The sequence below is a fragment of the Microcaecilia unicolor genome, chromosome 4 (genome assembly GCF_901765095.1).
Source record: "Microcaecilia unicolor chromosome 4, aMicUni1.1, whole genome shotgun sequence".
NCBI lineage: Eukaryota > Metazoa > Chordata > Amphibia > Gymnophiona > Siphonopidae > Microcaecilia > Microcaecilia unicolor.
In genome coordinates this window covers 244,642,839-244,664,458 of record NC_044034.1, presented here as the reverse complement: position 1 = coordinate 244,664,458, position 21,620 = coordinate 244,642,839, and the positions used below count along the sequence as shown (strand labels likewise).

The window sequence follows — 21,620 nt, the reverse complement described above, 5'->3', positions numbered from 1 at the left end:
AGCCACATCTGGACGGCTTCCTGTCACAGAGGGCGAGATCCAGTGCCCCCCCTGCTTGTTGGTACCGATGAGGAAGACGTGGAATCCTCACATCTCCTCGTGGCCAGGTCCGATGAAGGTCGGTCCCGGGGGGCCTGAATAACAGGAGGCCTCGAGACAGGTGGACATCCACTCGATGCTTCACTGCTCCCAGCACAAGTTGGTCGTTCCGCAGCCATTACCGTCGCTCCTAACGTCGATGCGTCCCTCGATGTCGCCGACCAGACTGAGCCTCAAAAAGCTTTTCTCGTTGGGCCTCTCGAGACACTTGAGTCCGATTCTTCATGCGAACACACAGACTACAAGTGGCTAGGTTATGGTGGGGCCCAAGGCACTGGATACACCAGACGTAGGTATCGGTACCCGAGATGGTCCGGTTGCAGCGAGTACGATGCTTGAAGCCGCTGGGTGTTTTCAATGACATGGAAAGAAAAACGGCTACAGCGAAATCAAAAGACGCGATCGTGCCTGTTAAAAGAAAAAAGGGCATGACAAAAAGGAAACAAGCTGGCCGCGTCGAAAAAGGAAACTTTAAAAGCGGCAAAAAAATAAACTACGGGTAAAGTTTTTTTTTTTTTTTTAAACTATAAATTTCAACAAGAAAAAAGAAATAAGGCAAAAAGCCTCAAAAAATGAAGGTCTCTTTCCCGGGCCTGAAAGGAGTGGGGGAAAACTCAACCGCACCTCACCGCGGAGAAAAAATAACTGAGCGGGAACGCTTGTGTGATGGGCGGGAAGTTGTCCGCACGCTTTGCGCGCACCAGAAGGTTCTGGCAAACTTTTTAAATTTTTTGCTTACAAAATTGCTGATTCCCTGGCCCGCATCTGAGAACAAGCAGCCTGCTTGTCCTCGAAGAACACAAATCACTGACTCCTGATCTCCTCACTCATTTTTGCCTGCACCCATTCATTCTTGTTTTATTCAAACTTGTTGGAAGAGGAGGAGGACTGCATTAGTTTGGCACCTCCGTTCAAGTCACTCCTATTTGGTGCCCAGCCCAGTATTGCTCTGTGAACATGGAACGTGATAGTGTATAGGTTCAAAATGTAATGTGATACCCTAGGCCTGACAGCAAAGCATGACAAAAGAAAGAAAAAAAAAAAAGAGTAGTGGTGTCCCCCTCATGACAGTACACAACACAGAAACAAAATCAAAGAAGGGGGCAGAACAATGTGGTTCCAAAACTGGTGGTTTCTTGAAAGATGACAAAATGACTCGATGCAGTCCTGAATTTTGGCGCCACTCGTGCCTGTTTCAGGAGTCAATTTTGTTCAGTCACAGAATGACAAATTGCAAATGTAAGGATAAAAACATCCAATAATTCAGCATCCAAAGAGCTGATAGGCAAAATGACAAGGCAAAAAATGTCATATAGCTCTTTGGATGATGAATTACTCCTGTTTTGGAACCACACTGGTCTTCCCCCCATCTCTGGTTTTCTTTCAGCAAAACATGACAACCCAGCCTTAATGTCCTCCTCCAAAGAAATTTGAATTGTTGTGAGGTGGGAAGGGGGACTGCAACTTCCACCACTGCCAGTGCTCTGGCACTCAATCTACCATGAGAATTCCAAAGGTAACAGTGAATTTCACAAGAGCTAGATTTTGCAGCTCTTACCACACTGCAGGAGATGAGAGGCTCTGCTTATACACAAACACCATTTAAGATTTTGATTGACAGTCATTTATAAAACATAATAATAGATTTAAAAAATCTTGCATGCACATTTAAAGGCACTTGTGTTATCTAAATATATTTTCCTTTTATTTAAGTAATGACTATGAGCCTACATCTTGGAAATGATTTAATTTTATTCACAATTTTAAGGCCGGTGCAATCACTATGAATAATATCCCAACTTCAGATATCCAAACAGTCACTACTCAGGTCAGTTACAGTGACTAAGCTGCTTTTCAGTGTGCTCGGAGTATCAGTTTCACGAACTTCTGTTAAAAAAAAAAAAAAACAGCAAAAAGTGACTGAAAAATACCTGTATTTAACAACTATAAATGCTTACTTGTTGTACCAGGTGCTTTCTGAAGGCATCAGTTCACATGTTACAAAAGTAGGGGTGATGATATCCAACAGCACTAACACAGTGCTTGGGGGGGGGGGCACCAGGGGAGTGGCCGCTCCCCCAAATGGACTTCTGACGGCGACGGCACACGATCTGTTAAGTTTAAAACACACGCCAGTGCCGTCGGAAGTCCGCTCTCCCAGCACCTTCAACCTAGCTATGCTTCTGCACCAACATTTTTACAATTTTCTTGCAAAGAAGCCCTTCTGAGCATATACAGCAACTCCTGAATTTCAGCAGTCTCAGTTCTGTAATTAGACTCCAGAAGGGCAGGATGGAAGGAACATGCGATTTCTGAACTACTTGCCTTAAGAGTATTCTTGTTACAGCTCAGAAACTTTTGTTTTCTTTGAGAGCAAACAGTTCATTAAAATCAGAGCTGAAGCACCTTACCTAAAAGTTGTCCTGGAACAAAAATGGGAAACAACCAGCACCACAACGGCAGAATCTCTGGACCTGATATCCAAAGAATTTATGCTCCTAACTGAGAATTATATTTCTCAGTTGATCTCTTTGGAAAGTACTAGGGCTGAGTGCCAATATTTATATAAAAAATGTACTAAATTCCTACTTTCAGAAAAACAGGAACAGATTTAGGACAGGGGGAAAAAAAGTTTGGAGCTTAGCACTGACTTTCAGCATGAGGCTCATAAATTTGACTCACAAAATCTAGGCAAATAAATAGCAGGTCTAAATTTATAAATATAACTTTTAATCTCCTAAATTAAGAAGAATTTTCAGTTGAAAACTTAGGCTCCTAAATTTGGTGGAAATAAGGCTGTGAGTCCGAGGCCAGGGTGTCCTTAAGGACACCTGTCACTGAGGCTGAAATGAGCTGCCTTAAGGCAGAGAATACCTTAGTTAGCCTGTCTGGCCAGGAGGGCCAGGCTCAAGCAGAGAGCAGGAAGTTAAAACCCCTCTGGCAGAACAGAATGGGAAGGCTCTCAGGGCTAGATGCACTAAGCTTTCCGAGCCAGCAACATGGGTTTTAAACTGGTTTTAGCCAGTTTAACGTTCAAGTAGTAAACAGGGACATGCACAAAAGGACATTTTCCTGTCACGGTAGCAGCTAACGAAAACGGAATGCAGATGAGCAAATTAGTATTATAATGTGTATAAATCTTATTGTAATGAGATGCACTACCATTTTCCGATTTCCTTACCGTGGAAACCATAACGGGAGATCTGCACCTCTCGTTGGGGCTGCTGTGAGGGAATCGGAAGAAAAAAAAAACCCTGCAAGTAGGGTGAGAGATTTGCCTGTTTCCTGCACAACACGAGGCTTCACCTTAAGAATGCAGAGAATAAGAGAAGCCATGCATAAGGTCCACCGCTTTGTAGAAAAATGTTTTAAGTTGTCAGGCTAATTTGTTTTAAAAAAGTTTGCAGATTTTGGCAACAGAACAGGAGAGTAACCAACCTGCAGAGCGCAGCTCCTCCGTGCGCTTGGTATCCAGTAGGTTTATTTACAAACAGCAAAAATATTTAGGATACGCTGCTTACTTACAAAAGCATAATAGCATGGGAGTGCCGTTGCTTCTCTTTTCTACAGCTGTGGAACACATTCGCCTCAATTGTGGGGGATGTCCTCTAGCTCTTTGGTCTGTCTCTCAGCCAATCACAGCGCGTCTAGCTGTGATAAACGCGCTGTGATTGGCTGAGAGACCGGGAAAAAAAACGTCCAACAAGTGCTCAGAAGAGTAGAGCCCCTTCTTATCCGTGTTGCATAAAGTTCCCGGGCTGCAGCAGTTTTAAGTCTCGTGGGTCTGCAAAGAACAAAGAAGGGGCGCTTTGCGGTCCATTTCTCGGGCCCTGCTCGTCAGAGACGTCCTTTTTTTTGGGGGGGGGGGGGGGGGGGGGGGGGGGGTCAGTGAAGGATGTCCATAAAGGACATCCTTGGCTGCTTGTCAGAGAAGTCCTTTTTTTGTGTGTTTTTATAGTGAAGGGCATCCATAAAGGATGTCCTTGGCTGCTCGACAGAGACGTCCTTTTTTTTTTTTTGTGAAGGAAAGGACGTCCTTGGCATGCGCAGAGCAGCCAGCATAACGCTTGGCTGCTCTGCGCATGCTCGACCGGCCGACTGGCCAAATGGCTTCCAAGAGAATAGAGAATGCAAGTGAGCTACAACGAGCATTTATTTTATTATTATTTTTTTATTTTTGTACCCCGCACTTTCCCACTCATGGCAGGCTCAATGCGGCTTACATGGGGCAATGGAGAGTTAAGTAACATGCCCAGAGTCACAAGGAGCTGCCTGTGCCTGAAGTGGGAATTGAACTCAGTTCCACAGTTTCCCAGGACCAAAATCCACCACCCTAACCACTAGGCCACTCCTCCACTTGCTCATTTGCATTTCATTTCCTTGATGCATGGCTGTTCCCTACCGATTTGCTATGGAATCGGCAAGGGAAGGGCTCTTCCGAGGACCTTAGTGCATCTGGCCCTCAGCAAGGATCCACCCAGAATGTTCTGGCTTGGCTGTAGTACCTGAGGGGAGTACCAGGGAAGAGGCGTGGCCCTACCTCAGATACTTGCATCCTGTGTTGTAAGAAGCCTCAAAGTCTATGCCTCCAAGGGATTGTGTGAGAGGTAACTGAAGACTGCCAAGGTAGGCCAATTATCCCTTGGCTTTTTGAATTATGAAGCTGTTCTCATCTATAAATCGAAAAATGTTGACTTCAAAATCCCATCGATAAACCAAGGTTGTCTTATCTATAGGTTATTGTCATCAGTGCCATAGCACTCTTGCTATTGTGCTAGCTCCATGGAATACAGTAGACAAATGCTGATTGTGCTGAAGTTGTTTAAGAGAATACAACTGGTACTATATATGCCCCTAGAGTGGGAAGAACTCTTAAATCAGAGTGAGCTTGAACATGTTCAGATTAAAGAGAACAGGTTTGGAGAAGGTGAGAGACTGGGGAGTGATAAAAATAAATAGTAGTGATTGTTTAAAATCTGGCTGTTTGAAACTTAGTTCTGAACACGTACACTGAGAAGAGGGCATACTTGCTGGAAAGTGTGCAAAATTGTCATCAGGTAACATGGAAACAGCTTCAGCTAAAAGCCATCTGATTGAACCTACTGCTTGAGCCATCATTTAGCTAAGATGTGTTGAAATTCTGTTTTGTCTTTTTGATAATAGAAATACTGATTTCCTGAATAAAACATTCTCTTTGGATAGGAGAGGTGAATGATTTGTGAAAATACATTTTGCTTTAGTGAACATGCCAACGTTTAGAGTAAGAGATTTATCAGTGAGGGATAAATATATAATCCTCACATACTGAAATATGATGATTTAGCTATCTCCTTCTGGCTTGTCTGTTCTAACCCTGCATTAGCTAGATGGGAGCATCAAGAAGAAGTGTAAAAGCTGTAGGCAAAACTAAAAGGAGATAGTATATGGGCAATAAACCTACTTGTCAGGAATGTGAAGTGAAAGGAAAAACAAGCTACTGTGGTTTTCTAAAGCATCTGCCAAAAAATGTAAGAAAAACAAGTTTATGAATGCTCTCCTACAACAGATTGTAGAAGATAGGCAACAATATCTGGAAACAGTAAAAGAAGATAGGAAAGGAGTCAGGAAAATGAAGTTGCAAGTAGAAAATAGCTAGTATAATAAAATGGGAAAACTTAAAAAAAAAACCAACCTTTTAATAGATATATTAGTGACACGAGAAAGAGTAAAAGTGGCTTTATGAGATTCAAGGGTAAAGAGAAGGAACATATAGAGGTTGATGAGGAAAAAGTGGAAGTGATTAACAAATATTTCTGTTCCGTGTCAACTGAGTAGAGGAGTGTCAACTGAGGAAAGGCCAGGAATAAATGTGCAGAAGATGGACACAAAAAAGAACAATAGTGAGACAGACAGACCTCAAACAATTTTCAGAAGACTGTGAGGAGCTAGCTAACCTACAAATAGATAAAGTGATAGGGGCTGGATGGGATACATCCAAGGGTACTTAGGGAGGTTCCTGCAACCCCACTGCATGACCTTTTCAACAGATCCTTTGAGTTGGAGAACCATAAATTTGGTGGGTATGGTTCTCATTCAAAAAAGTAGAGTGAGGAGGAGGCAGTGAACTAAAGGCATGGGTTCAGCCGAGGGGTCTTGCCTCACCAATTTGCTTCATTTCTTTGAGGGCATGAATAAGCATGAGGATAGGGGTGGGCTGGTTGATGTAGTGTATCTAGATTTTCAGAAAGCTTCTAATGAAGTTTTTCTTCACCCGTGTAATTAAACTCTGGAATTCATTGCCGGAAAATGTGGTGAAGGCGGTTAGCTTAGCAGAGTTTAAAAAGGGGTTGGACGGTTTCCTAAAGGACAAGTCCATAAACCGCTACTAAACGGACTTGGAAAAATCCAAAATCCCAGGAATAACATGTATAGAATGTTTGTACGTTTGGGAAGCTTGCCAGGTGCCCTTGGCCTGGATTGGCCGCTGTCGTGGACAAGATGCTGGGCTCGATGGACCCTTGGTCTTTTCCCAGTATGGCATTACTTATGTACTTCATGAGAGACTCCTGAGAAAATGAAAGAGTCATGGGATAGGAGGCAAGGTTCTGGTGTGGATTAGGAATTGGTTATTGGACAGAAAAAAGAGGGTAGGATTAAATGGTCATTTCTCTCAATGGAAGAGGGTGAACAGTGGAGTGCCACAGGGATCTGTACTGGGACTGGTACTATTTAACATGTTTATAAATGATATGGAAATTGGAACGATGAGTGAGGTGATCAAATTTGTAGATGATACAAAAGTATTCAAAGGTTGTTAAAACACATGCGGACTGTGAAATATTGCAGGAAGACCTTAGAAAATTGGAAGACTGGGCATCCAAATGGCAGACGAAATTTAATGTGAATAAATGCAAGGTGACGCACATTGGAAGGAATAATCTGAATCATAGTTACTTGATGCTAGGGTCCACCTTGGGGGTCAACGCTCAAGAAAAAAGATCTTATCGTTGTAGATAATACGCTGAAATCTTCTGCTCAGTATGTGGTGGCAGCCGAAAAAGAAAACAGGATGCTAGGAATTATTAGGAAAGGGATGGTGAATAAGACCGAAATTACTATAATGCCTTTGAATCGCTCCATGGTGTGTCCGCACCTTGAGTATTGTGTTCAGTTCTGGTCACTGTATCTCAAAAAAGATATAGCGGAATTAGAAAAGGTTCAAAGAAGAGCGACCAAAATGATAAAGGGGGTGGAACTCCTCTCGTTTGAGGAAAGGCGAAAGAGGTGAGGGCTCTTCAGCTTGGAAAAGAGGTACGAGGGGAGATATGATTGAGGTCTACAAAATCCTGAGTGGTGTAGAACAAGTTGAAGTAAATCTATTTTTTTACTTGTTCCAAAAGAACAAAGACTAGGGGACACTCGAGCACGTTAGATGGAAACATTTTTAAAAGAAAATGAGGAAATATTTTTTCACTCAATGAATAATTAAGCTCTGGAACTTTTTGCCAGAGGATGTGGTAACAGTGGTTAGTGTATCTGGGTTTAAGAAAGGTTTAGACAAATTCCTGGAGGAAAAATTCATAGTCTGCTATTGAGGCAGACATGGGAAGCAACTGCTTGCCCTGGGATTTGTAGTATGTAGTGTTGCCACAATTTGGGTTTCTGCCAGGTACTTGTGACCTGGCTTGGCCACTTTGGAAAACAGGATACTGGGCTACATGGATCATTGGTCTGAACCAGTATAGCTACTCATGTTCTTATGTATGTATGGACAGCTACTCCGACCTCAAAGGTGAACAAATTAATGAAACTGTTGCTAAAACAGAGGATAGTACAGTTTATGGAATCCAATGGACTACATGATCTGAAGAAGCATGGTTTCACCAAAGGTAGGTTTTGTCAGACCAATGGATACATTTCTTTTACTGGGTGACCAGCAAGGCTCTTCACAGTTCTTCATAAGTGATTTACGAATAAATTAAACGTCTTTGGTATGGCCTGTGACATTCTATATCAGGGTGCCTGTTAGGAGCCTATTCTATAAAAGAATGTAGGTACCTACTTTCCTTTATGGAATACTAGCGTAACTAGGTATATAAATGTGTATGTGCTTAGGCAAATCTCTTACACCACCCACAGAGCTAAGTGTTCCTGACTAAATGCTATAGATACATGCACAACTTATAGTATTCTATAAGTTACGCAAGTAAGAGTCCTGTTCATACTCCACCAATGTGTATATCCATCTATCAAAATATGTACTATACAAGATAGGTGAATTTTACAGAATAGTGCTTAAGCAGAATTTTGACATGTGCAAGCATACGTAAGTATATGCTAATACAGCTCAACCACATTATAACACGGTGCTTGGGGTCCAAGAAAACACATCACAATATAAGTGGATCGAGTTAGAAATTTCAACCCATTTTTCTGAACTCAACTTATACAGTACCTGCTATCAATTTTGCATGTGCATGATAATTGAACCACTATAGAATAACAATACTCTATATAAATCATTTTTCAATCTTTTACTGATGCACTGTACAATTGTACAAAATTAAACTGAAAAGGGAAAACAATGTACTCTGTATTTATTCAACCAATGAGAATAAATTAGAGTCTCAAACCATCTTGTCCATACAATAAAGCATTCAAGATGCCAATAATTGTTTTTTAAATGAACTGTGTCGTCTAAGCATACATTAACAAACAAACTTTATAGTCTACTTTAAAGTGGTTCATTTTTTGTTTAACAATATATCAATGTTGGGTGTTTCACTGCGACACTTTGCTTATTTTTGATGATTTCAATCAAGTGTTTTAATTGTAAAACTGAAAGGGAATCTATCTTTTCTGTTTCAAGAAATTTAAGTCCTTTTGCAAACTTGCAAGTGCCTCTATGATCTTAGGTGTCATCTTTTAAAGTGATTTAGTTATCCACTACTTGCCGTAAATGACTGACTCATTTCCATGAAGTTATTTCTGAAATTTCTTGGTTTGCATTTGCAGATGGGGTCCAGACAGAGGAGTGCCTTTGGATCTTTCTTGGACAAACCACTGAAACACAGTTTCATCCAACTGGCTGTCTTGAGGTAGCTGCAAATGTTTTCGTTTCAGTCCATTGTCTGTTTCTATGGACTTAGCTGCATCACAAGTTTCTCTTCCTCCTTTTTCCATCCACAAAATGTTGACACGTTCACTGCTAGGTCTCTAACAACTTAGGTTATTCTTTGTGTTTATTTGTAGGGTACTCTATGTGGCCACGGGTTATGCTCCTAATGAAGAACTAGTGAAACAGGGGCTCTCTGTAGAGCGTATCCAGTAACTTAAGCCACAGAGGAGATAAGTACCTTTTTGCATCTCTAATAGATGATTAGGTGGTGGATATTTCATATATATTAAATAAAATCTTTACAAAACTCTATAAAAAGATTTATTCATGTTGAGGTTTTTCTGACTTATGAAGAAGCTCACCAGGAGTTCGCATCTAGAAAAAAATACATTTTCAAAAGTGAACTCTGTGCAGCGAGGCATCCACATAGAGACAGTTATATGTGAATGCCGAGCATCTGAAGTCTTTTCCTCCCATATAATGAGAGAGATTTACTTGCTTCTGCACTTTTCAACAATTTTTGCTTATGCTGCTTACAATCCTAAGACGGCCGTTGGGACCTCCCACAGCAGTCTTGCACAACTGGTACGGGAGATCCTTGAAGCCATTTTGACTGCGGAACTGGTGGAGGCAAGAGTGACTGGGGTTCGCTCTTGCCCTCAAGACCCACTAGGAGGTTTAAAGGTAGCACCAGGGAGGGCCTGCGGGTGCTGGGTGGGTGCATGCAGAGAGTGATCGCTGGGGGGTGGGGGGGGCAGAAGAGGCATGGGGGGGGGGGGGGGGTGAGAGTGATCACAGGGACACAGGGATAGGAGGAAGGGGTTTTGGTTTTAGTCAAAAATGCAATTGTATTTTCGGCCAAAACTCAAATCCAGATTTCAGGTTGGTTTCAATGCTGAAACCGAAACCAAAATTTGGTCAGGCTCTAACTTACATGCATTATATGTCCTTCCAAAGCACTGGTAGTAGATGCCAAGATAACTAGAAAGGTAATTCTTACATGTGAGGTGCACGAGGTGTTAGAATTGCTGTCATTAGCAGTTGTTTTATTAATGGCAATAACAACAGAAGTGAGAAACTGCAGGAAATACTGACAAACATGAATTGGAGCTTTGATTGAAAAAGAACAGATACAGAGCTGTCAATGTAAAAAGCTTTATCAAAAAGTGAAAATAAATAAAAAAAGAACGCCAAATTACTATAAAAATAAAACAGAAAAGACAAAATAATAGAGGATAAAAGGTGAACACAAGTACCTTTACCATTCAGGAACTATACAAATACTCACCACCTAACTCATGGTCATTGAAAATAACATTTTTTATCTAATCAGCAGTTTATGTGATATAACTTTTCAAAATTCAAGTAAGTTGTCTTACCTCCCTTTAACAATTTGGTAGAAACCCAGCCACTTTTATTTTGAATGGAGAAATCATTCTTCTGAAGGGAATGTCCATATAGAGCTTTCTCAGATTTAGACACTAAATTTTTTTCTTCTTCTAGAGATGAAATATCCCAGTTATCATCATCAAAGTCTGTTAACTAATAACGAGGTGGGGAAAAATAAATGGAAAAGAATAAACAAACCAGAGATTAAAAGAACCCCAAATATAATGCATTTCACTTACAGCATTAGCTAAGAAAACAGACCAAAAAAAAAAAAAAAAAGGACAGGGCTGTGAAATCACCTAAAAACCTATTTTATAGCAAGACTATTCACAGATATTACAAGAACCTACCAAACATTCAACTGAATAGGCAAGGTGAAACTTGATCGCACTCATAAATTCAAGTGTTTGCATATGTTTTTAAGAGCAGTTGCCCTGTATCTAATAGTTAGAAACCCATGAATGCATTAAAGATAAAACAAAGTGGATTACCTGTAAAGAGTACTCACCAAGGAGCACACTAAAATCAAATACACAATAGGTAATGCAATTACAACAGTGTTAATTCAAAGTATTTTCCAGCAAGTGTTAGGGAAACACAGAATCTCTTGCCTAGTTGCCATCATGCAGGGCCTTTCAGTCCTACATAACAGCTAAAGCAATTTAACTTCATACAGGCAATTTAACTTCATATGTGTGGTTGATTATTCTGCTGTTGGCAGAGAACACTCAGTATAAGTCAGTTTTCTCTGATGATAAGCAGGATGAATCAGCCACACAAGTACAAATGATTAAGGGTTGTTTTCCAACAAAATGGTGAATAATGGGGGCAACACGCAGATTTCCTGTAATGGCACACATATACATTTGCTTTGAAACGTACCATAAAATATCCAAAGACATTTAAACCAACGTTAAATGGAAAAAACAATGTCTGTACCATATAAAGAAGTCCTCAGGAATACAACTTCTAAAATGTGGCTTAGAATCAAACATTTACCCACAATGAGAGAATGCAATCTTCAAATAAACTAATTTTTATTTAATAAGATGGCTCTGAAAATTGTTCTCACTAATGGCAACAAATGCTGCCAAAGAGAACAAATAGTTGGTGATCTCCAGTGATGAGCAACTTCTCTTCAACGCCTACCTGGCTAATAATTTTGAATGGACTTTTCCTCTAGGAACTTGTCCAAATATCTCTTGAATACTGCTACGTTTGATCACATGCTATGTTTGATCACATCCTCTGGCAACAAACTCTACAGCTTAATTATACACTGCATAATACAAACGTTATGGGATTTGTTTTTAATCTGCTGGTAATTAGTTTCTTGAAGTGTCCTCTTCTTCAACTTTTAAAATAACACAACAACGACTACTATCCAAACAGAGATGGTGCATTTGGTTACACTGATTTCAGGCATGTTGAGGAAAAAATAAAATCTAGACAGACTTCTTAAAGTTCTAAGGATTTAGATTTGTACTAGGTAGCAGGTAATGGATCTTTTGGACTCAAAACTGTGAATGCCTTGTTCACTTCTTTGAACATGCGAGCTGGAAGAAAACGTTGGCAGGACATCTGACTGGTTAAGGTGGAATCCAACACCATCTTATGGAGGAGTTTGAGATGAGTGGCACTCAGTTATAATACTGTTTAGTATAAGGATGGTGGAACCTCATTTGGCTCTAGAGCTAAATGAATCTGTGGGCTGAAGTGACTAACACTAAAAATATGACCTTTCAAGTCAGGTACACACGATTTTGGAGGCTGTAAAGGGGCTTTCATCTGTAAAGAAAAAAAATTGCATTGAGGTCCCATTACACAGTCAGTTGCTTGATAAGAAAGAATGAATTAAAATAGGTGCCATATAAAACTAACAACCAATAGCTATATAGAGATGGGAGGGCTGTTTAACATGATGACAAGTGTATGTATCTTAAGAGAATTTGTTTTAAGGCTGACGTATGAAAAGTATTTATTTTTTGTAAAGCAAAGAGATCCAGGAACTTACCCTCATATCAAATCAAATGGCAAAGCTTTCCACTTAAATCTGTAAGACTTTCTGTTGGATTCATTCTTACAAGTCAGAAGGACTTGGGAAACATCATTGTAGAATCAAAAGAAGCAAATCATTTCATTTTCAGTATCCAGGATGTAAGGGTCAGACCCTGAATGATGCATTTAAAAATCATTCCTTGAATCTGTGTGACCAGAGTTGGGGAATCTCCCAACCTGATTAGATTTTGAATGGATAATTCACAAAGCAGAGGAAATCATATTTATTTGTTTATATATTGGGTTGTTAGTTTTTCTTATATATGCAAACTTTATGAACCATATTGATTGAACAGAACTTTGTATTGTGGCACAGAATTATACAAATCAATTTTGGAAGGACTGCAAATTTGATGTTATTGTATATGATTATCTGTGCTGTTTGATCTTGTCTATCTTTCTGTAGTGTGCATTTGGGCTGATGTTAAGCAGTGAACTCCATGCTAGCAGTGATACTTTCAGGCTTATTTTCGAAAGAGAAGGGCGCCCATCTTCCGACACAAATCGGGAGATGGGCGTCCTTCTCTCAGGGTCTCCCAAATCGGCATAACCGAAAGCTGATTTTGGGCGCCCTCAACTGCTTTCTGGCATAGGGACAACCAAAATTCCTGGGGGCATGTCGGAGGTGTAGCGAAGGCAAGACTTGGCCGACTTTACTTGGTCCATTTTTTTTCACGACCAAGCCTCAAAAAGGTGCCCAAACTGACCAGATGACCACCGGAGGGAATCGGGGATGACCTCCCATTATTCCCCCCAGTGGTCACCAACCCCCTCCCACCCTTAAAAAAACCCAAAAACTTAAAAAAATTTTTTGCCAGCCTTAAATGTCATACCCAGCTCCCTGACAGCAGCATGCAGGTCCGTGGAGCAGTTTTAGTGGGTGCCGTGCACTTCAGCAAGGCGAACCCAGGCCCATCCCCCTCTACCTGTTACACGTGGTGGTAAATGGGAGCCCTTCAAAACCCACTGTACCCACATGTAGGTGCCCCCCTTCACCCCTTAGTGCTATGGTAGAGTTGTACAGTTGTGGGGAGTGGGGTTGGGGGGGCTCAGCACCCAAGGTAAGGGAGCTATGCACCTGGGAGCAATTTGTGAAGTCCACTGCAGTGCCCCCTAGGGTGCCCAGTTGGTGTCCTGGCATGTGAGAGGGACCAGTGCACTATGAATGCTGGCTCCTTGGATTTGGTCATTTCTGAGATAGGCGTCCTCGGTTTCCATTATCGCCGAAAACCGGGGACGGCCATCTCTAAGGTCGACCTAAATGTTGGGATTTGGGCGTCCCCGACCATATTATCAAAACGAAAAATGGACGCCCATCTTGTTTCGCTAATACAGGTTTCCCCGCCCCTTCACCAGGACGTCCTTAGAGATGGGCGCCCTTAGAGATGGTCATCCCCGTTCAATTATGCCCCTCCACGTGGCCAATATGCTTAAAATTCCAAAGGGACTGCAGTATGCCAATAAAGGTGTATGGCAAAGGGACATACTTCTTTGTGTACTCTGAGTGCAGTTGACAGGACAGTGTTTTGCTTTTGTTTTTTTATTACTGGTAGGGAATACTTTGTCTTTTTTTGCCTCAGTTCTCTTTGTGTCTTCTGACTGTGCTTGTGCTACCCTTTTACAGAGTAGCCCCCATACTCTGGATGACACTCCCTGAAAGGCTTTGTTTAAAGCAAGATTACCTCTACTTCAGCAAGCAGGTGAAAGCTTGGTTCTTCTTTCAAGCCTTTAATGGAAGAAGCAACTAATTTGATAGTCACACACATACACAAGAATTCAACTGGTTGCATATACAGTAGCAGGACTTGCACGCCTACCATAGCTCAGATTATATTGACGCATCTTTCTGACTTCATGTGCAACTTTCTTTAAATTAGTCTCCTTATTTTCTAACTTCTGTTTACCTTATCTATGTGGTCCACATTTGCTTCCACCCTGTGCTATTAAAATGTTTTACTGCATATTGCATTGACATTGTAAGTAGCATACTACACTATACTACATACTGCAACTCCAACTGCAACTCCTATAAAATACTGCAATAAAACTCATAAAAGGTGCAATAAAGTGGAGCCATGTAACTCCTTTACTTATAGAACACTGGCTTCCCGTTCTATACAGAATCAAATTTAAATATTACATTTGGTGCACAAAATGTATCATTCTGGAATTCCTACTTCACTTTGTAGATGCATTATACCTTATTCATCATCTAGATTTTTAAATTCATCAAATCAAAATTTGCTGGTTATCCCTTTTTTTTGCCATATCCATCTACAATCCATTCATTACTCCATTTTCAGCATCACAGGCCCTACATTCTGGAACAACTTAACTCGGTATCTACAATTAAAATCCTGCTATTCATTATTTAAGACTAAGCTGAAGTAGCTATGAACCTAGATCCTAACGACAAAGGATTGATGGATGTAAGGCTGCGTTAAGTTCTAGCCTGAATCAAACAGTTAAGTCTCTATACTTTATTTCTGATATGAAGAAATTGTAACTATTCATCTTCTGTGTCTCTCTCTTATCATAGACTTGTATATTTGTAAAATGTTATGTCGGGTACACTTATTATTTGCATATCAAACCAAGAATAAACTGTAAACTGTTAGTTTGAATATTTTTACTGCTGTAAATTGAAAAATGCCTATGTTCGACTTATTATTTCTGTAGACCATGTCTTAAAAAAGGCAGTAAATAAATCCTAATAAATGTTAATAAATAATAATAATATGACTTTACATGGTTCTGAGTACCCAATTGGAGTAATCATATGTAGAGGATGATATGGTAAATTAACTGTCACCGGTTTTGATCGAGGATGTGTCCTAAAGAATCTGAGGTATTTATTTATGACTAGTAAAAAAGGCCCGTTTCTGACACAAATGAAACGGGCGCTAGCAAGGTTTTCCTCGGAGTGTGTATGTTTGGGAGAGTGTATGTGAGAGTGACTGTGTGAGAGACAGAGTGAAAGTGTGAGTGTGTGTGTGTGAGAGAGAGAGTGAGTCTGGGTGTGAGTGTGTTTGTGAGAGAGTGTGTGTGTGAGAATGAGAGTGTGTGCAAGTGTGTATGTGAGACACAGTGTGAGAGAGAGTGTGTGTGTGTGTGTGTGTGTGCGAGAGAGAGAGTGTGTGTGAGTGACTGTGTGGCACATAGAGAGTGAATGTGATACAGTGTGAGACAGAGTGTGTGAGAGTGAGAGTCAGAAAGACATTGTATATGAGAGAGAGAGTGTGAGCTCTGCCCTCCCAATCCATGCCCATCTGTCCCCTGCCCCCTCCATTCATCCTTTTCTAGCAATTCCCCTCTCTCCCTGAGCCCTGCCCTCCCAATCCATGCCCATCCATGCTCCTCTGTCACCTGCCCCCTCCATTCATCCCTATCCAGCAATCCCCCTCTCTCCCTGAGCCCTGCCCTGCAATCCATATCCATCCATGCCCATCTGTCCCCTCCATTCATCCCTATCCAGCAATTCCCCTCTCTCCCTGAGCCCTGCCCTCCCAATCCATGCCCATCCATGCTCCTCTGTCACCTGCCCCCTCCATTCATCCCTATCCAGCAATTCCCCTCTCTCCGAGCCCTGCCCTGCAATCCATATCCATCCATGCCCATCTGTCCCCTCCATTCATCCCTATCCAGCAATTCCCCTCTCTCCCTGAGGCCTGCCCTCCCAATCCATGCCCATCCATGCTCCTCTGTCCCCTGCCCCCTCCATTCATCCCTTTCCAGCAATTCCCCTCTCTCCCTGAGCCCTGCCCTGCAATCCATATCCATCCATGCTCCTCTTTCCCCTGCCGCCTCCATTCATCCTTTTCCAGCAATTCCCCTCTCTCCCTTCCATGACCCCCCCTCGCATCCATGCTCCTCTCTCTCCCATGTCCCAGCCTGGCCCGCCCTCTTTCCCCCCCCCTTCGCATCCATGCTGTCGTTTCTCCCCTGCACTCCCGCTCCCATTTTTCAACTTTACAGCCCACCCTCTTCTCTCCCCCCAACATCCCTTTTTTTTTTTTTTTTTTTTTTTAATTTACCTCTGTGGCGGTTCCGGCAGCGCAGCATCAGGGAAGGAGGCGGCGCTCCCGACGTCTAGCCTTCCCTTCGCTGTGTTCCGCCTTCTTCTGACGTCATCCTTGACGTCAGAAGAAGGCGGAACATAGCGAAGGGAAGGCTAGAGACGTCGGGAGCACCGCCTCCTTCCCTGACGCTGCGCTGCCGGATCCGCCACCACGTAGGTAAATCCATTTGTTTGTTTTTTTTCCGCCCTCGACGTCATGACGTTTGACGCGAGGGCGGGGCAGAGACGGCTGGGTGGCTTCACACCATGAATCCACGAACCCTTCAGGGAGTGTTTGAGTGACTTCAGAACGTTGTCTTCATCAGAACGTTCACGGTTCGTTTTATTATATTAGATATTTATAACCTACATTATCCCAAATGGCTCAGGTTCAATGTGGTTTACAAGCAACAAACAGAATTGACTAACAAAAAAAAGGTTAACAGTAAGCACGGATTATTAATCATGCCAAAAGACATAGATTATTAGTATCAGAGAAGAGTTAAAGATATGGAATATTAGAGGGCCAAAGAGCGAAGAATACAAGCCAAAGGGCAAAACGGCAGGATGGTTGTACTGCTCTTCCAAAATAATAATAATAATAATAAAAAAGCTGTACTAGCCTGCATAGAGCAGCCATCTGTGGTGAGCAGGGGTGGATGAACGTTTTGGACAACTACCTCACTATTTTGGAAACTATCTATATTACTACATAGCTCAGTGGCAGTAAATAGAAGGCAGTCTGCACTAAGTACAGGACAAAGAATAAAAAATAAAAAAAACAAGGGTTGTAACAATTTCCTGGAAAAGGCAATGGAGGTCAGGTCTGAAGCAAAATTTAAACAAGCTTAGAACAGATATAGAGGGCAATGGTAATAATAAAGTTAAAAGATTTGTTAAAAATGACCAAGAGGGTCAAGATGCCTTAGTGAGTACAGTTGATACTTCATCTAAATCTTTAGAAGGTACAAAAGCAAAACTCACTACTCAAATGGTTTAAGTTAAAAAAGACATTAAAAGCTGCAAGATCTTTCAGCTATAATGATAAAAGATAAAATATTACATCGAAAAATTGAGCAGATTGAAAACTACAATCGTTGATTAAATCTTCGCTTTTTGAACTTTCCAAAAACCCCAGGTGTTACTCCTTTGAAAGCATTCAAGAAATATTTGCTTGAAATTTTGAATTATACCCCAGAAGCTATTCCCCCGATAAATTGGATATATTATATATTAAGTAAAAAGGCTCTGAAGGAGACTTTTCATATGATCCCTCAAGAAATTAGTAAGAAAGATTCATTGAATGTATCTGAATTACTAGAGACGTCTCTATCTGAAGATTGTGAAAGAGCGACTTCACTTGTTTCATTTGTATTTGAGCAAGACTTAGAGGCGGTAAAGTGTTCATCCTTTCAAAAATTACAAATTTTATTCTATGGCAAGAAAGTTTGGCTATTCCCCGATGTTACAAAAAAGGAGAAAGGCTTTTTTAGCCCTGAGGATGGAAACTTTGGCATTGGGGGAATCCTTTTATCTTAACTATCCATGTAAATGTTTAGTTAAATATATGGGACTAAAATATGTATTTTTTTTCTATCAGAACAATTGTGTGCCTTTATATCTATATAGAAAGTGACCACAGGTAGTAATCCAATAAATTGAAATTATAATGACATTTTTTCATGGTTTCTGCTGACTTATGTTAATATTTGTCTGTTTTTCTTGCTCGTGTGTTTAACTTGTAAAGATTTTTTTTGAATAATAATAAATAAAAGTTTTTAAAAAATGACCAAGAGGAGGACTGGAGAGGATATCGGTTCAAGCCTAGAAATTGACATGCTTTTCTACCCAAAACAAAAGACAAATTGGCATATTGGTATCTGCTGCCATTTACTATGATACTACAAATGTGCCTCAGGTAAGTCAATAGAGGCAAAAAACAGCCGCAGCAGGAACTAATATAACCTAGTGTAAAACTAAGCCAACAGATACTTTATTGAAATTGGTCTTTTTGAATGTGTGTTCAGTAAGAGATAAACTATCAGTGGATTATAATTTGAATTTGTGACTGTCTCTGGAAAAAGGTGAGTAAAGTAGCGGATCCAAAATATTGAGAATGGCCAAATCTTCATGTCATGAGTCCATAAGCAGTTTGAAAAAGTTACACGCTTGAACGTCTGTAATTTTTTTTCATATAAAAGAACGGAGTTTGATCTAACAAAGATCATTAAAACCTCATTTTTCTTGTTTCAGGAAACTTAAGTCTTTTTCCCCAAGAAGGTCACACTTATTAAGTTTAGTAGAAACATGCTTAACTCCAACTGATGTTGTGATAATGAATGAGCTTTGTCCAGTGGGATATCAGGTGTTTCAAAGTGGTAGGAGTGGATGGCTATATTAACTGTACAAGCCACCTTAGGTATTCTAAGGCTAAACGTCTTGTAATTCAAACTTATGTGAAAATCTTTATTAAAACTAGGGGTTATAGAGTTTGTATAGTATAGTTTCACCACACAATGCACAAGAGGTAGTCAATCTGTTGACAGAATGGTTGGTAGACCTTAATTGTAATTTTTCTTCATTAATGATTAAATGTGATATTTTAAAACACATTATGAGAGGGACTCAGTATATTTAATACTCAAACTCTGGAAGCTATGAAAGCTTTAGGGCTTCATCAGTAGATCAATTTTCCCACTCATGTCAAGAGAGCATACTATTGACTTACTGCTTACTTTGATAAGTGGCTTTATTAATATTTCTGGTCAGGAGTGGGGAATTGATTTTAAATAGAGAGATTGTTGTTTTATAGTGTCAATATTTAGATTTGAATCTTTTTTTTATTAAACATAATGCAGAATACAATAGATGACACTAAAAAGATCCAGAGCTGAGATACAAGTTTTATCATATCTCACGGCCTACCTCCAGTCCAAGGAAAACAAAGCTTCCCACTCTTGCCTGTTCTAATGATTTCGTAAGCCTTGGCGAGGAGCCTGGTCTCTGATGATCCTTTGCCATCCTTATCATAGCTATACCCTTCTCTCCTCACTCTCCCATATCTACCCCCTCTCCCCACCCCAATCCCTTCCTACCCCATAGGTGCTGAGTGAAGCAAGCCCCTCTGCCATCTCATTGCTCTCCAAGAACATTCAACAAATCACTTCTAGCTTTGTGGAGGAGAGACTGTAGGTAAGGTTCCCAAATTTCCAGAAACTTCTTTTTTCAATAGGGGGGTCTCTCACATAATGGGTTTCCAGCGAAACCAAGATAGGTAATTTATTTCTCCAATACAAAAATGTAAAGTTTACAGTTGGGTCCAAAAGGACAGTATGCACTTTTGAGCTGCTATAGTAATTTTACATATAAACACTTGGGTTCCCTTCCGAGAAAATCCATATTTCCATTTTCTTGACCAGGTAGGATACCCATGGGCTCATTTTCGAAAGAGAAGGGCGCCCATCTTTTGACACAAATCGGGAGATGGGCGTCCTTCTCCCAGGGTTGCCCAAATCAGCATAATTGAAAGCCAATTTTGGGCGCCCTCAACTTTTTTCCATCGCGGGGTAACCAAGGTTCCCAGGGGCATATCGGAAGCATAGCGAAGGCGGGACTGGGGCGTGCTTAACACATGAGCGTCCTCAGCCGATAATGGAAAAAAGAAGGGCGTCCCTTAAGAACACTTGGCTGACTTTACTTGGTCCTTTTTTTTTTTTTTTTTTTTACAACCAAGCCACAACAATGTGCCCTAAATGACCAGATGACCACATGAGGGAATCGGGAATGACCTCCTCCTACTCCCCCAGTGGTCACTAACCCCCTCCCACTCTTAAAAAAAATTAAAATATGTTTTCCAGCCTCAAATATCACACCCAGCTCCATGACAGCAGTATGCAAGTCCCTGGAGCAGTTTTAGTGGGTACTGCAGTGCACTTCAGGCAGGCAGACCCGGGCCCATCCCCCCCCCCCCCCCCCCACCTGTTAAACTTGTGGTGGTAAATGTGAGCCATCCAAAACCCACCACAAACCCACTGTACCCACATCTATGTGCCCCCCTTCATCCCTAAGGGCTATGGAAGTGGTGTACAGTTGTGGGGATTGGGTTTTGGGGGGCTCAGCACACAAGGTAAGGGAGCTATGCACCTGGGAGCATTTTCTGAAGTCCACAGCAGTGCCCCCTAGGGTGCCTGGTTGGTGTCCTGGCATGTCAGGGGGACCAGTGCACTACGAACGCTGGCTCTTCCCACGACCAAAGGTCTTGGATTTGGTCGTTTCTGAGATGGGCGTCCTCGGTTTCCATTATTGCCAAAAATCGGGGACGACCATTTCTAGGGACAACCATCTCTAAAGTCAACCTAAATGTGGAGATTTGTGCGTCCCCGACCATATTATCAAAATGAAAGATGGCCGCCCATCTTGTTTCGAAAATACGGGTTTCCCCACCCCTTCGCGGGGACGTCCTGCGAGGACGTCCTCAGGAAAACTTGGGCGCCCCATTCGATTATGCCCTTCCTTTGAATTTGTTGTCCTAAAATCTCTTTCAAATAGCGAAAGATTGAGATCCAAAACTTTTTAACCTTTGTATAGTCCTAAAGAGCATGAAAAAATTATTGTCTGTGGTTTTGCACTTCAGACAAATTGGTGAGTTGAGATAACCAACTTTATGTGACTCTCCCTGAGATTTGCATTACATATAAGCACTGGGATTAATGCAATTAGCTTATTAAAATACAACTCTCCAGCTTGAGGCCCCAAATTTGCATGTGACTGCTCTTCTAACTGCCCACACTCCTTCCCCCTGTCATGCACATATAAGGGCTCATTTTCAAAGCACTTAACAAAGTACCATAGGTTACTATGGTACTTTATATGTCTAAATGCTTTGAAAACAAGCACCATAATTTTAAGGCAGGAAACAGT

General features: G+C 41.2%; 1 protein-coding gene across 1 annotated transcript in view; it reads right to left on the bottom strand.

The window, feature by feature from the left end:
* Positions 1–649: 649 nt before the first annotated feature.
* DZIP1 (DAZ interacting zinc finger protein 1) overlaps positions 650–21,620 on the bottom strand; it is a 327,827-nt gene continuing 306,856 nt past the window's right edge. The window contains 2 exon segments of the mRNA XM_030201373.1: positions 650–1,986; positions 10,576–10,738. Of these exon segments, the coding sequence (XP_030057233.1) occupies positions 1,901–1,986; positions 10,576–10,738 (249 nt within the window). The 3' untranslated portion in view covers positions 650–1,900.